Below are 15,825 nucleotides of genomic sequence, written 5' to 3' on the forward strand. Positions count from 1 at the left end.
AATCAGCCCCCTTGGTCCCTCTCATTAGGTAAGGGCAACTCAAGGGCCAGAGGATGGCTGCCCAAGGCCTCCAATCCACCACCCATCGTTCATCCTGGCACCCCTCATCCAGCACAGACAGGCTGCTGTTCCCTCAGCGCTAAGCCCCTCCAGTGCAGGGAAATATCCCCACCAAAGCATAACATGGCAGGTGACACCAGCCCACCCTGCTGGCCAGAGCTCCTCCACCCCATAGGTTTTGGAGCTGAGCTGAACTGACTTTGAGCAGCCCAGGGCAGCTCAGTCTCATCCCACCCTGTGCCCACGGCATTTCCTCAGTGTTTGGCTGGTCACTGGCAACTATTTCAACCACATGCAGCACCTGGAGTTAACAGGTGAGACAGAAGACAAAAAGCCTCATTAACTCTGAGGAAACAGGAAAGCAGCTGCAACATGCTCCTGGCTTAGAGTCAACTCAGTGCAAGGAAGAGGCCAAGGCCTTGTACAGTCCCTTTTGCTGTGACTCCAGCCTGCAGCCCACATTTTGTCACCTCAGAACACTAGCTTCAGCTGTGTTTGTATCACCAGCACCTGCAGTTAAAGACACTTACTAGCTAATGGGATTGTACCTCATGACTCTGCCACCCCCTTACTTTTCCTTTTGTCGGTGCTGAAGGCCATCTCCACAAGGACAGATCCACTCATTAATGTGGATCAGCTTACAGATACCAAACGCTGCTGTCCTCTAAAGTCACCATCTATGGTGAAATTGCAATCACTAAGTGCAAAGTCAGCAAAACAGACTGAGAAACTCGTGATGCTACGTATCCTGTTTCAGTGAGAAACCTCAGTGCACAGAGCAGAAGAAAATGAAAACCTTTCCTCCTACACACAGGGAGGCATCTGGAGTGCTCACTGTGCAGAAACAACCGGGCACAACACCAAGGACACCCTGCAAGATTTGCCCGTGACACAGGGCTGCACTTCTTCTTTTGAAGGCCTGACTGCCACGTGACAGCCTTGGGGAGAAGATGGAGGCAGAGCAAGCAAGAGACGAGAGCAAAGCAAAACGCAGAACCTCTGTGTGAAGCTTTGTGAGAGACAACATCCCTCCTTCCAGAAACCACCAGGGAAAAACAAACCAAACGACGAATGATAAGCACACAGTTATATAAGCGCTCGGCAATCCGGGGGGGAAAACACATCACATCCCGCCGGACACAGCTGACAGCGCTGACACAAACCAGGAGGTACATTAAAGAGAAAAACCCATTACCTCAGCTCACTCTTAGTTAAATGGAGCGAAAAGAAAAAATGCGGAGCTGAGGGAGAGGCACCCGAAGCCGCTCTCCTCGTGTGAGAGAGCAGCGCGGCCCCACGCACAGGGCTGGTTTTTTTCCACTGCGCTGCAGCCTTCCCCAGGGCTGCCCACGCGTGGCCTGCCTCGTTTCATCACCCAGCAGATCGCTACAATGGCGTCCTTTATCCCGAAGCGCCTCCAGCGACCTCCCCTGAAGACGCTGAGGCCACATGGTCATTATATCACCCACCCCCCAAATAAATAAATTAATTAAAAAGCAAAACCCCGCCCACATTCAGAACGAAATTGCCGTTGCCACCCCTACATCGGGGCGGGACCAGGCCGTTCTTATAGGGGCTGAGTGGGCGGTTCCCTCATAGCGGTGTGCGAGGCCATGGCGACGTATGTACAGCTGAACACCGGAGCTAAGATGCCCATCCTGGGGCTGGGCACCTGGAAGGTAACCGGGTCGGGGCTGAGGCCGGTTCTTGGAGCGGGGTTGCTTCTCCCTTGGTGGGCTGTAGGGGACCCCAGCGCCCCGCTCCGGTCCTGTGCTGGGGGTACTGAGTACGAGTGTGGCTGGGCGGGTGAGGCAGGCGTTGGAGCCCGATGTTGGGGCCTCTCTGGACGGCAGCTGCTGGGGCTTCTTTTAGCAACAGTAGGGGGAAGGGATGAGGCCTCGGTCCGGCTGTGCGGGGCCCTGCGCGGGAGCGGGGTGACGCTGAACAGCTGGAGGCCGGCTCTGAGCATGGGAGCCTCTGCTGGAGACGTGTACGGAGTGAAGAATGCTGCAGGAAGAACTGCTTTGTTTGCTTACTTCTTGTTTTGCTTATTTTTGTTGAGGGTTGGTTTTGGTGGGGTGGACTTCTTGGGTTTTTGGGAAAAGATCTTCAGGATGTTTTGATGAGCATTCTTTAGACGTTTCTTTTTTTGATTATTTTTTTTTTCCAGTCCCCACCAGGGCAAGTAACAGCTGCGGTGATGGCTGCAATTGATGCTGGCTACCGTCACTTTGACTGTGCTTACGTGTACCAGAATGAGAATGAAGTTGGGGAAGGGATCCAGAAAAAAATCAAAGAGGGTGTTGTGAAACGAGAGGACCTCTTTGTAGTCAGTAAGGTGAGGATCTGATGCTGTGCAGTCCATGGAGAGGCCTGCTTTTTACAGTAAACCCCTAGTTCTGAGCTTCTTCTTTTATGTTATTCTGCATGGTGATGTTGTGAACTTTTCTGGACTGAATTTTGCCCAGTCTTATACAGAATATGACCCTGTAGTAGTTTTTAAATATCTTAATTCATGTCTCCTGCTTGTTGTCTGATGTAAACTCAACCAGTCCTGTATGCTGCCACATCAACTCTTGCCCTCAGTATCGTGGGCTGCTCCTGTTCTCAGAGCAAGCCCCATCTGAAAAGCAATAACATGACCTAATTCCACATCAGTTTCCAAAGGAGGCCTCTCTCCTGAACAGGACAGAATTGCTCCAAGAGCTTTAACCCAGGAGGTCATGGTGTGGCTTGACTTTTTGTCTCCAGCTGTGGTGTACATTTCATGAAAAGACTTTGGTGAAAGGAGCCTGCCAGAAGACTCTTGCCAGCCTGAAACTGGATTATCTGGATCTCTACCTCATCCACTGGCCTGTTGGATTTAAGGTACTGTGAGAACAGTGCTGTTGGTGTTGTTGCACTTGGCACTTTTTAAGAGCTATACAGTTTTACAACGCAATAACTGCTCAGTAATGGTGTACCTGTTGTATATTGGCAATGCTCTGGTGTTTGCCTCTGTTCTGCACAGGTGAGCCAGGATGGTGATTTGTACCCCTGAGAATCTTGCTTGCACAGCATCCTCCGCTGTTTTGATTATGCAGCGGATAAACTTAGACCTAGAAGCAGTCTTTCTTATTGCAGTCATAGGTAACAATCAAAAGGAAGGTAGTATAACATGGGTATTGTCTTCTACAAATCAAAAGTATGTTCAGTGGGTCAAGATTTAGTTCCCCCTTTGTGGATGAGAGGGCTGTAATTTGCTGTCTGACAGGAATTCTTTCCTTTTCTGCATGTTGCAGACTTGCAGAGCAAGAGAAAATGCTGCTTTTTTTCTCTTTCATCAGTGAGTCTTTAATACAGCAGAGGTGGAGCTGGCATTTGCTGTAGAGCCTTAGTGTTCTACAGAGCTTGTTTTTTAAAAAGTGAAGCTTTTAATTCTTAACTTTTACTGACTATATAGAAAGGAATCAATGTCTCAGTCTGAAAATTAAGCTTAATCTGTTACAGCATAATAAAAATCTGTTTTAACTGCTACTTCTGAGATGCGTGCTTCAAAAAGCTGTTTATATCTTTGAAATTGCTTTTATATGAACACTACTATCGAATTAAAAATGTGTTGTGGTATTCAACGGAAAACACCTGGTTCTGAACCAAACTCATACTTAGCCTCTTGTCCAAACTGGTGCACAAGAGGTTTCAACATTCTGTTTGCAACTTAATCAGCAAGCTTCCTCATGAAAGACCTGTCAGCAGATCGGGTCTTTATGGAAAGACTGTGTTCCCAGGTCCTAGATAGATCCTTATTAAGTAGTTTAATAAAACAGTCCACTATGCTCACATAAGAACATTTTTGTAATGCAAGAAGTAAGTTTGTAAATTCACTGTAATTCTACAAGTGAAGCAATTTTTAATTCATATTTTGGTGAGCCACAGGACATTGATATGCTGTAGTGGGCCAGTCTTTATTTGGATGGTTGCTGGCAAAAATGCTGCAAGCCCATTTGAAAACAAAATAAGGCTCAAGAATGTAAATTAATGTGCTTATTATCTAATAAGCATGTAGTGAAGTAGTATTTTCTTTAGAACTGTTTGTGATACGGTCTGCAGCTGCTTTTAATATTCCTAGCTGAGAATGTTTCCGTTATTTTCTGACAGGCAGGAGAGGACCTGTTTCCCTCGGATGACAAAGGCATGTCAATACCTGGCAACACAGATCTTCTGCAAACATGGGAGGTAAGTTCAGCTGCAGTGACAGTTACGCCTTCTATCCTCATCAGTCTCCTCCGTGTCGTCATGAACCTCACTGCTCTAAGCTGTTTCACGTTTGCAGAACTACTTGGAAGGAGCTGGTACTGTAGTGCATTAAGTGCTACTTTAAGACTCTGTGCATTCTTAAAGAATGTATCCTTATATGGTACAAATATACCAGTGCTTTGTTTCTCCCTCAGACCTAACTGCAAATCTAAATGCATTGTGCTTCTTGTGAAGGAAATAAGCTGTGTAAGGAAGATTGTCTTCCTCAGGCCCTGTCATGCATACTGGGTGTTAATTTTTGCCCTTCTTGCCATTAGGCCATGGAAGAGCTCGTGGATGCAGGTCTGGCAAAAGCTGTTGGAATTTCCAACTTCAACCACGAGCAGATAGAAAGAATCTTGAACAAGCCAGGGCTGAAATACAAGCCTGCAAACAACCAGGTAAGCTGATAAGTGACCCCCAGGGGAATGTTCTAGGTTTTATTGGTTTTGTTGGGGTTTTTTTCACCCTCAGTGGTTGCTAAGATTGTCTTACAGGATAAGGCTGGGGTTTCTGCGCTACTAATTGAAAATCTGGCAGCTCCAGTATATCTTCGTTTTGGAGCAGAGAGAAAAGTCAGATGAGCCTTAAAACTGCCTTTCAGTGGAACAAAGCTCTGTAGGTGTTCAAGAACTTGGTAGAGATGTAGATAGTTGGTTGTTTTTTTAGTGATATTTTTTTTTTTTTCTTCCAGCTCCTCTATAAGGGTGTCAGTTTCTATAATTGATGACTTAAAACTGGAGGAACTGCACAGAAATACGCTCTGTGGACTGTTCACAAATAGTCTCTATGCAATGTGTTGTGCTGCTTGATTGCCCTTCATAGCATGGGCAGGCAGTATCTAGTACCGGTGTGCCTTGTTTCAGCCTATGCTTGTTGTCTCGTCTCCCAGCATGTGCTACTTACAAGCTTGGCTTTACTTGTGATGACCTTCTTTATTGGAAAGCTATTACTAGGAGCACTATGGCCTTCCCTTCCTCAGCCTGCCCTAGTACCAGTATGTGTTTCAGTCCTCAGCCGTCCTGGTGTCCCTCTACTGAGATGCCAGTCTGTCAATCTTTCCTCTACTTAAAGAACTGGGAAGGGGGAAATTTGGATGCTATATTTTAAAGGTAGCCTTTTTTTTTTTTTCCCCCCTTCCACTTGAGTAGCGGGGGATGATCACTTCCTGCAACTTGCTGGCTGTGTTCCTGCTGACAGATAACTATTAGCTAACGTTTAGTTCAGCCTGCCATGGCTCCCAGCTGCTTTCTAGCAGAGCTGCTCTCCAGGCTCCAGCCTGTGTCACTGCTTGGGGTTCTTCCTTCTGGGGTGCAGAACTTTGCAAGCAGTTCTCTTGAATTTCATAAGGTTTGTTAACATTTTTTCGCGTTACATGAGTAGGTCTTTCTGAAGTGGCAGCCAAGCCTTGAGTATTTCCTCTGGTTCTTTATTTCCCCCTGAGTTTGAATCACCTCAGAATTGTCAAGATTTCTGCCTTTCACAAGTTGTTAAACAGAGCAGGTTCCAGATTCCTCTGGAATCTATCTAGACCTGTCAGAAATTGCCATGGTACTTAAAGGACTGCAATCAGTTCTTGAAACTGGATTACAAGGACTTGTTAATTTACTGTAATAGCTTAAGCATATGTACTTTAAAAGGACTTTAGGAAAGCTAGCAGTATTCTCTGGAATTCTGTTCAATATCACACCTTCTGACAAGTGTGGAAGCCATAATTCTGCACAGAGTATTTTCATAATCTATCCCTCTCAATTTTTAGGATACTTAGAAATCTTACGATAGCTTTCAACACTTACCACCTCTCTCTGCCAAGAAAGCTTTCACTGTAGTTAATGATTGGCCCTCTATTTCTATAGAAGATGCTGACCTTATGTCACACTACAAGTTTACTTAAGCTCTCTGATTACCATAATCAAGTTAAACTTAGAGCAATAGGTCTTAGTCTCTGTCCTTCAAAACTTACCACTTCTTCATAAGTGTTTGCAAGCTTAGGAGCTTCACTGTTATTAGCTCTCACGAGCTGGCTTAGTGTAAGATCATAATGCTTCTTGGAGGCATTTCTCTGGTGTCAACATTCCATGTGTAGCCCAGTAATCCCATGTATTGATATTCCTGTTCTTAATTAATGCAGTTAGTATGTATATTGGTTTCATTCATGGTGAGATACGAATTTGGCAAGGTAGTAATTCCACTGTCATAATACTAGTAATTATTTCCCAAAGGAAAACTGACTCTTAAGTATTTCATCATTGCCACAGTGTGGGGTGTAATATCTTAAATATTTTAAGTAGATGTTTATTGGGTGATTTTCACCATGGTCTAGATGTAACATGTAAAACAGCTCGGGAGTCCTGCAGCTGGAATTCTAGTGGACATGTGGGGATGACTTTGTCTCGTTCATGTGCTCTGAATTCTCTGTTGAATAGTGGGGAACATCCACAGTTTGACTAAATGCCGTTAACCTGAGAAGCTGCTGAAGCAAAATTAATATGCATAATCTATCCTGAAGGCTGCATTACTAAACACAACAGGAAGTTATTCCAACATGCTTCAGAAGAGAAGCAGCCATGCAGGCTTCTGGTATCAGCAAGCAGCCAGAACCATAAATAAAGCACTCCAGGCTGTAATCTGATCCCATGATTTACGCTGTTGCTCTGCCTGCCAGTAGCACAAGTTTCCAGGGACTTCCTTCTGAAACTAAGCAGCAGCTACCTTGAAGGCTAGGATGACAGTGTAGTCAAAAGGTTCTCTTTTGCCTGCTGAAAGATTAGTGCTGTCTGGTATGAGACTGTCCCACAAATCCACCTATGAAAAGTGTCAAAGTTTCATGTTCATTCAGTGCCTCCAGACAACACGAATAATCTCTGTTCTATACTTCATATCAATGCTTTAACCTGCTGGAATACAGATCTGCTGTTAAGGACTCTGAATTGTGTTATATTGATAGCCTTATGGAAACTAATGGTAAGCTTGCTTGTATTTATAGTAATCCTATAATGGAAAGTCACTCGAAGTTCTAGGATCTGTAGCAATGAATAGCCACTCTTAATGTTTGCAGGCTGGAAGTATTCAGCATGAGTATTGACGTTAAGCTGATAAAAGAATGAAACATTACCACTATTTAGGCTTATGTAGCAGGTATAGAAGCATAATGACTTTACAGCCGTACTGAGCAAGGAAGAGAGCTTTGTACTCCAGATTGGTCTGATCTCATATTCTTATGACTTTACAGTTGTTTGTATGTATATCTCATTGAATTATTCCACTTAAGCAATTGTAAATATGATCCTGTACATTAGGGACAAGAGAGTTTAAGTTCTCGGACCCCTGCACTTGAGAAGAGACCTGCTACAAAAAGCAGAAAGGGAGTGGAGGTGTAGAGAAGGCAAATGCTGCATAGTATCACATAGACTATAAATTAGGACCAAAAAAAAAAAACAAAACAACCCTGGCTTTGGATTAAAAACCAATAAATGGAACGTGACGGTAGTTCTGCTGCTAGCATTCTCTGCACTTTTGTGCTTCCAGGTTGAATGTCATCCATACCTGACCCAGGAGAAGCTGATCAATTATTGTCAATCCAAAGGGATCTCTGTGACAGCATATAGCCCCCTTGGCTCTCCTGACAGGCCATGGTAAGACCAATTTGCAAGGCAGTTGGATGGGTTATCCTAACAGCATTAAGTTTACTGGTTGTTCCATTCTTCATTCATAAAGATACAGATACCTGTTGTTAGGTTGGCTCTTCCATTGTTCTTCTGTTCGTTTTGCAGGGCTAAGCCAGAGGATCCTTCACTTCTGGATGACCCCAAGATAAAAGAGATTGCAGCCAAGCACAACAAAACAGCAGCACAGGTAGGTAGGTGGTACTGCTTCCTGTAACATGGCTTGTGTTGCTATTATTTAGAGCAACTAATGACACGAAAGATGTAAAGGAAAGCCTGGTTTTTCATTCCCTTTGAGCAGCTGCAGTCACATGAAGTAACAGTGCAGTTTGTTTATTGCACAGTATGCAGTGTATTCTCAGAAAGGTTCTTTGACCACGAATAGGAAATGATTTCTTGACCTACCTTCAGATGTTTCAGTCTACCCAGCTCAAGTTGTTGCAGAGAAATGATCACTTGTGTAGACAGCTTGTTTCCTAACTAGGCTTTTAGCAGTCTGGGTACCACAGAAACAGTATGGAAAAGGAAAAAACACCACTCTTTGTACTTGGAGTTCTGCTTAGAGTACAGGTGTGATATGAAATGTAGCTCCCCTGTGATAGTTTCATCCCACTCAATTGTACAGCTAACAGCATATGGCTGTTGGATTAGGCTCTAAATTTTACAGAACAAGAGTAGTTCTCTCTGATTCAGTGATGTGCTCCCGCAGGTTCTCATTCGCTTCCACATCCAGAGAAATGTGATTGTGATCCCCAAGTCTGTCACACCACAGCGCATTGTGGAGAACTTCAAGGTGAGTGATTACAGGTGACCTGGCATCACTTCCCCCTGCAGAGAAAACAGGGATCCTTTCTTCTGCAAGTTGCAGATGGTTTTTACATGCAGTGTTGTATACCACATAAGACTTACGTAGAGCAAACGCTTAAGCCCTTGTTCATAAGTAGTGTTGCTTTTATGTGATCCTTGACTGAAAGCAGTCATCAGACTTCCAGGAGGCACTTAATTGGATTAAATGAATGTGGCAAATCCTGTACTTGTTCCTTTGAAATGGGACCGGAAGATGAGTCTTTGACAAAATAGATGGAGGGATTCTGTAACATTAAGTGTTCACCAAAGTTACTGGAACAGCTTGCATGTCAACCTCAACTTCTGGCTTTTTTTTATTCCCTCTACCACTGAAGTCTTGGAAATCCAGATATACCTTTCTTTCTGTCTTTTCCTTAGAAAGAAGGCAGGCATTACTTCTAACCAGCCTGCCTCCAATGTGGACTTGTTTTTTTCATTTTGTGCATCGTGCCTACAATCTTTGATTTCACCGAAGAGGTGATTTCCACCTGTCTCTCTTGTTAGGTGTTTGACTTTGAACTGACTAAAGAAGAGATGGCAACTATCCTCAGCTTTAATAGAAACTGGAGAGCTTGTGCAATGAGCATGTAAGTGCCAGCATTTCTCATGCTGTTAATCTCTTATAATTTTATTTATAATTTCATGTTCTAAACCTTGTTAAATACAGGATATTTAAGCTCTATATCCAGAGAATTCATCCTCAAAACAATTTTTTCCACACTGAAATGTTAGATTTTCACATTATGAAACAAACTGTGATGTGCTAGGTATTAAATAATTGTAAAGTTGCAAAAAGGTCTTCCAGGCAGTAAGCAGTTAACTTTCCTACAACATGCTTAGGTCCCACAGCATGTTGGAATATTAAATGCAGCCTGATGTGCTCAGAGCCAGGAAGAATCTTTCCATTTACAAGTGCAGCTTATCACCATGGAAAACAGAAGTCTGCAACAAATTGACTCTGTTTTAATACAGTTCATCTGCTCCTCTGATGGTTCTTTGCAGTGGTTCCAGCTACAGCTTTCAGCCACTAGACTAATCTTTCCTCTTTGATTTCTTTTAGGTCCCAAAATCATAAGGAGTACCCTTTTAATGCAGAGTACTGAAGATGGTTTCTTGCCCTCCTCCAGATTTCTCAGATAACGCTTCTGCTGTTGCCCATGAGTTGTCTATATAGCATTCTCACTGCATCAGCCTCCCTTCTTTTTTTTTTTCTCCACAAAGACACGGTGTATCTACCCAGTGACTTTTTGTTGTTATTTGTTTTGGAAGAGGGAAATGTGTTTCTGAAGGGCATACTGTGTGGACTGTGGTGGAGTGGTCTTTGCCAAACTGTTTGTTGGAATTGGTAAGCAGAAAACACTGAGAAAGGTTGAATTACCAGTCACTTTTATTTTGGAGTACTGTGAATTGGAGCTAGTGACTATTGTCAGGAAGGACCAGAATATGACAGGCTTTGCATAATTAAGTTGAGGTTGGATATTTTCTTATGACTTTTGGGTTTGGTTTTGTTGCTTTTGTTACTCTCTGGACTTCTTTCTAATTGGAAGTACCAGTCGATTTCTAAGTATAGCAGTTGCTACATGAGTAGCTCCTTTGAAAAGTGTAAAGGTCCTGTTTTCTCGGTGATTTCAAAGCTGTTTTTGCTTATAATAAAATATAGTTTCATTACTGTGTGTAATGAGCTCTTTATTTCGGCAATGCTGTAATGGTAGTGATGCTAATGTAGCTGTATTATGTTAGCTGTCTTTGGAGATTAGACAAATGCAAGGAGAACTACCAATCACTGTAACTGGTGTTAGCAGGTTGCAGATAAGTTATCTACTGTTCCATGCTACTGTGTATGTGGAACATGTGTTATGAATCTGTGGCCATGGACCTACACTGTAATGTAGCCTTGGCTGTTAAATAGCCTACTTAAACTTTATTTTAATGCAGCTGTTCTGATATAGCTGATAGACTGATTTAAGCATTAGTATTTTAACTTTGTTTCACTGAAGTGGTAGTATATTTTGGCTAGTAGAAAACTCATTCCTTTAACAACATCAAGCCCAGACAGAATTCTGTGGTTGTTTTTTAAGTAAACAGTATAAAACATGTGTCTTCCAGGTCAGTAGCACATGATCCTGGAGAGATTTGCAATTGCTGTTTGTATGAGGTGTAGGGATAACACTATTTCCAAGAAACCCCTGAAGTGTGGACTGGTAGATCAGAAGCTACTACCCTCTTTTGGGAGGACAGGAAAGTAAGCTTACACCCATATCTTGACAGATGAGGTTTATCTCTAGTTCTCTTTATAGATTTCACAATACATACCAATGAATATGTTAAAGTTGGTGCCTTCTGAGGCTGCTTAAAGCTATTTGTATTGGAATCTCAGCTAGTTCAAGAGTTACAGTAATTAAATGTTAGGGGAAACACCATGAATGTGGTTGTTCTCAGAGTATTTCTGAAGTAGGTAATTCATTTTTCGGTACTGATAAAGAGATACTAAGGCTTCATACTAATCTAAAGTTTTAGTCTTTCTGATTAATATGAACTATTCTACTGAGAAGGGAAAAAAGCACTTTGTCTCTTTCAAATTTTTTCCATTATTCCTGAAGCCAGACCATGCAACATGTTTTTTATCAGAATAATTTACAACAGGCTCAGGAGACAAGACTGAGTTGCCTTACAGCACAGCAGGGAGGCAGGAGAGAATCAATGACTAAGTGATGTGCTCCTCTAGTGCTGATTCTCCTAAAATAAACAGATTATAATCATTGAATTCTGGGCTTAAAGGCAAATACGGGGGGGGAAAAATTAGCTCTGGAAGTGGTTTTGTTTCTGTAATGCAATAAACAAAAGCCCGGCGGCATCTTGGAGAAGCAGAACAGCTAATGTTCTTAGGTTAGTCTGAGCTGTGTCAGAAAACTGTTTGGGGCAATGTTGACTTGCTTGGAAATAAATCTTTGCACTGAGTGTTCTTGCAAGAAGTTATACTGGGGATGAGGGATTCAGAAATAGTACATCAGGCACTGTTCATTTCCTCTGTTTTTATTTCACTCAAACTTCATGAAAATGCATGCCTGAAATTTTCCATTCTCCAAGTAGGAATTTTACTGGAGAGGACTCTTGGACAGACTGCTCCACAGCAGAAGGTAGCAAGCCCTCAGACTGGAGGGGCTTTGTAACAGACGTGCTCTGTGTTTTGCTGGATGACTTAAGGGGAAGGAATTTGGAAAGAGTCATTCTGGGACATTGCAGCGTTTCTCTGACAGAGGACTTGGATGCTTGGTGAGATGGATGAGAGCAAATAGAGGAGAAACAGAAGCACCTGAGGGAAGGGGCAGTGATGCTGAGCTTTGAACACAAGGCTAAGTTTTCTCCTCGGACAGTGAGGATTAGAAAGAGTGGTAGAAAACCCTGTTGATTATACTGTTTTTATTTTTTTCTTGATTTGCTTGCTTGAGGCCTCATGTAATCCAACAAGGGTTAGAGCCAGTCTTCTGGCCTACAGCAGCCTTCACTATAATATAAGCTGATCTAGGGATTGTAGGGGGTCAAACGTCAATTTATTTTTACTGTAACAAATACACCAGGTCATAGAACTCCTTTCATCTTCTAAAAGGTGAAGTGGAATGATCAAAGAATTAGATATCCGGAGCTTAGCATTCCTGCTACCCGAGTTCTTCCTGCTACAACTGTTCCACAGCATTTGTTTTTTTGTTGTGACTTGACAGTTCTCTGGGTTTCTGATCAAAGAAACTTGTAAAGACAAATACAATTTTGTAGCTCTTCCAGTGTGTTGTTTTTGTTTTCTCAGCTTCAGAACATGCGGTTCAACTCCACCTCATTGGCATTTTAACCAGACTTTCTCAGGACGTTGCTGCAACAGATACCTCAGTGTGATACTGCAGGACCCCTAGGGGAGGGTGACCAGCCCACAGTAAAGATTAAGAGTTGGGAACAAACACTGTCCTGGGACCTATAAAGTCAACGCTTGCACTCCAATTTCATATTTTTCAGCTGTCCTTTCACTGCTTAAAGTTGAAAGTATGTTGAGGTGGTTTTTTTTGTGTGTTAAAATGCATCTGAGAGAGCAGATGAATTTCCTTAGTAGTGATGAACCATGAACTGCTTTATCTGGGAAACGGGTCCCTCTTCAAGGAATTTTTGTGTAGCAGAGAACAACACAAGAAGCTGCTGTTAATATCAGATAGGACACCACCAGCAGATTTGCAGGTATGATATGTTGCCATTAATGCTTGCTGTTAATGTTACTTTGGGTGAAAGTGGTCTAACTTCTGACATTGGAATACAAGCAGACAAGCTAGTTGTCTGGCTGGAATCACTTGGACTTTCTTCACCTCTGGGGAAGATGGAGGGGCTGTTCTTGTTGAGCTTTTGAGTCTGACACGAGCACATATTGTAATACTTGTGCTGGATTGTGGAATCTGGGACAGAGGAAAAGAAAATCCTCCATTGCTCTGTAATCTGCATTCAATGTGTTGAAAACATTGTTAGAAAACTCCTGCTTAATTTAGACACCGAACAGTTGACTTAGGACAAGTGTTAATCACTTAATCGTACAGGTTATCACTGGTATACTCCATCAGTGGCATTTCATCACATACCAGACACATGCCTGACTTTGTCCTTGGTCACTTAAAACGTACAGAGCTGAACCTTACTCTGGTTGGGCCTTGCTCATTTAAGCTGTGAAGCAACTCTTCAAACCTTTCATGCTTTCCAAACTGTCCTAGACTTTTTAAATTTTGGCATAGCTCCTTGCACTTGATGACTGGTCAAGGAGGTCTTATCCTACTTAACTACAGCTTGTAGGAATGATTCCCATGCCATGGACCATATTTGTCAGCTCTCTATTTCTCTTTTTATGATAGAGGGTTCTATGAACTTTCTGTGCAGGATTAAATGCAAACAGTTTGTGTAGAATGGATCTGTTGTACTGTTTCTGTTTTTTGTTGTTTCTTTTTGAATGATAAAGAATTCAGTGTGGGAAACCTTGGAATTATAGTAGATAGAAAACCAGTGAAGTGATGACTAACAAAGTTTCTGAGGTTTACTTCTTGCTTATTATGTTACCGTGTTTTTTCTCAGAAATGTGGGAGAAATGGTTTGTTTTTTTCACACAGCCCCTTTGGAACTTATAATCAAGGGCTGACTATACCAGAGTGGATGAGCTACACAATAAAAGCTCAAGTCATGGGACAACATGTTGTGACAGAAAGGCAAAATGTTGAGCTAAGGTATTTTTCCATTTACAGTGTTCAGTCCAGTGGTGTGGATAATTTCACTGCTGACTAGGAAAGATGTATCTACAGGATTGTCCTAACCACACTGTGACATTACCCCCAAATCATTTTTAATTTCCCTCAGCAATCTAAGACTTCTGCTGTAGTTCCAATAGAAAGCCATGGATTATGCTGCTGAGGAAACTGCCGTGCAGGAAGGGAATCTGCTGCTCCTTTGAGAAGCTTTCATAAATGGGCTCTAGGGAGTTTAGCACTGTCTCATACTCTGAGAATACTCATTTTCTTTTCCTGAAGCATTTCGTGGTAGCTTGACTCATGTCTCAAATTTTCAATTCTATGAGGTGCTAGAACTGTGGCTTCTCAAATATCGGCCTCTCATGCTATGTATCCATACAGCCTGGGGGCTAATAGTGGTTAAGTGTTCCATAGGTCATTGAGAAGAGGGTGGAGATAGAATGTCATTTCATGTATCAGAATAGCAGCATGCTGTTGGTTGCAAGCTCAGAAAAGAGGAGTGGGTTAAATGCCTACCAGTACACAGTTGCTTGTAAACACAGACTCCTTTGAAGAAATCTGAAGATGGCAAATAAATGGCTTCCAGCACTTGTCAGTAGGTAGAAATACTTCTGTACAGGATGCTCACCTTACAACAAATAACTCTTTTGGTGAAGCTATGGAAGTAAACTAGAGCAGCTTATAGTAGGCTTTTGTAGGCTGCTGCAAGGCAGTACTAGTCTGCCAGGAAGACATGCTGTCATTGTCATACGGCTGCAGCGCTGCTGCAAAATTTAAGATACTTTATTCCCTGTAATTAGTATCACCCACACTTTTTTTACCCCTGGTAAGCTTTCTGCAGTTGGGAAAAAAAATCTATTGTCTGTACAACAAACAATCAATTTCTGGCTTCTAGCTTGTTTTGAGCTCTTTTTTGCTATTATGCAGCTGCTGTGATCATCTAGTCTGGCTTCCTGCCTACCAGAGTCTATAAACATCCTGTAAATAACTTTGTCTGATAACCGTGATTAAATTGGAATGTTCTTAGAAAATTCCTGTGAAGCAGGATAGGCCATGCACTGCAGCATTGAGTGAATATTGCTGCTGATGCTTCAGAATAGTTCAGGACCTGCTTGGGATCTTTTTGGCAGAACCAGGCTGCAGTCTGAGTGCCTGGAAGTGCAGCACCTTCCACGCAGCTTGTTTTCCAACTGTGTTAACAATGACAGACTGTAACCTGAGCACCTCCCTGTCCACACCACTGCATTCTGCCCCTTTGGCATCAATTGCTGATACGTTTCAGATCTGTGCTTTCTTTAGGAGAGATGCTATATGAAACGCAACTTGATTGCATTCTTTCCTGGTTCTAGGGCACCTGTTATTAAAGCACCTTACAAGAGACCGAAGTAGCTCAAAGATGTCATCACTTCCCTTAAAGGCTTAAAAACCTCAAGTTCAAAGAATGTCAGTTGGCAAAAAATATCCATGAAATTTGTATCCTAGCTGAGAACCTAAACTGCATAATCATCCTAATCATCTTTCCCCTCTGCCAACAGTACTTGTCCATTCTGTTTTCCTGGACTGGAAGAACCTGAAGTGGTGACAGGAGTTTTGTGTTTTAGAAGTCAAGAGCAAGAAGTCTTGATTAACAAGCATTTCATTAAAATTTGAGCAGATGCGTAGGCTGAAGCAAACTCTGCTTTTTCTCTCCCCTTGCCCCTTATGGAAAACAA

At 42.6% G+C, this 15,825-nt stretch overlaps 1 protein-coding gene across 1 annotated transcript; it reads left to right on the plus strand.

Annotated features, from left to right (window-relative positions):
* The first annotated feature begins 1,631 nt into the window (after nt 1-1,631).
* Nucleotides 1,632-10,110, plus strand: LOC136052449 (aldo-keto reductase family 1 member B1-like). Its single transcript, XM_065742596.1, has 10 exons — nt 1,632-1,739; nt 2,231-2,398; nt 2,812-2,928; nt 4,198-4,275; nt 4,614-4,736; nt 7,864-7,970; nt 8,109-8,190; nt 8,710-8,793; nt 9,351-9,433; nt 9,907-10,110. Exons 1-10 carry the CDS (start codon nt 1,674-1,676, stop codon nt 9,947-9,949), a joined length of 951 nt encoding a protein of 316 aa, XP_065598668.1. The 5' UTR covers nt 1,632-1,673; the 3' UTR covers nt 9,950-10,110.
* Nucleotides 10,111-15,825: the final 5,715 nt, after the last annotated feature.

The sequence above is a fragment of the Cyrtonyx montezumae genome, unplaced genomic scaffold (assembly GCF_038088225.1).
Source record: "Cyrtonyx montezumae isolate F1298 unplaced genomic scaffold, pur_monq_1.0 scaffold_3, whole genome shotgun sequence".
Taxonomy (NCBI): domain Eukaryota; kingdom Metazoa; phylum Chordata; class Aves; order Galliformes; family Odontophoridae; genus Cyrtonyx; species Cyrtonyx montezumae.

Coding starts and splice junctions, on each gene's coding strand:
- LOC136052449 (XM_065742596.1), top strand. CDS start 1,674: ATGGCGACGTATGTACAGCTGAACACCGGAGCTAAGATGCCCATCCTG. Junction 1,740..2,230: donor TGGGGCTGGGCACCTGGAAG/GTAACCGGGTCG, acceptor TTTTTTTTCCAG/TCCCCACCAGGGCAAGTAAC. Junction 4,737..7,863: donor ACAAGCCTGCAAACAACCAG/GTAAGCTGATAA, acceptor TTGTGCTTCCAG/GTTGAATGTCATCCATACCT.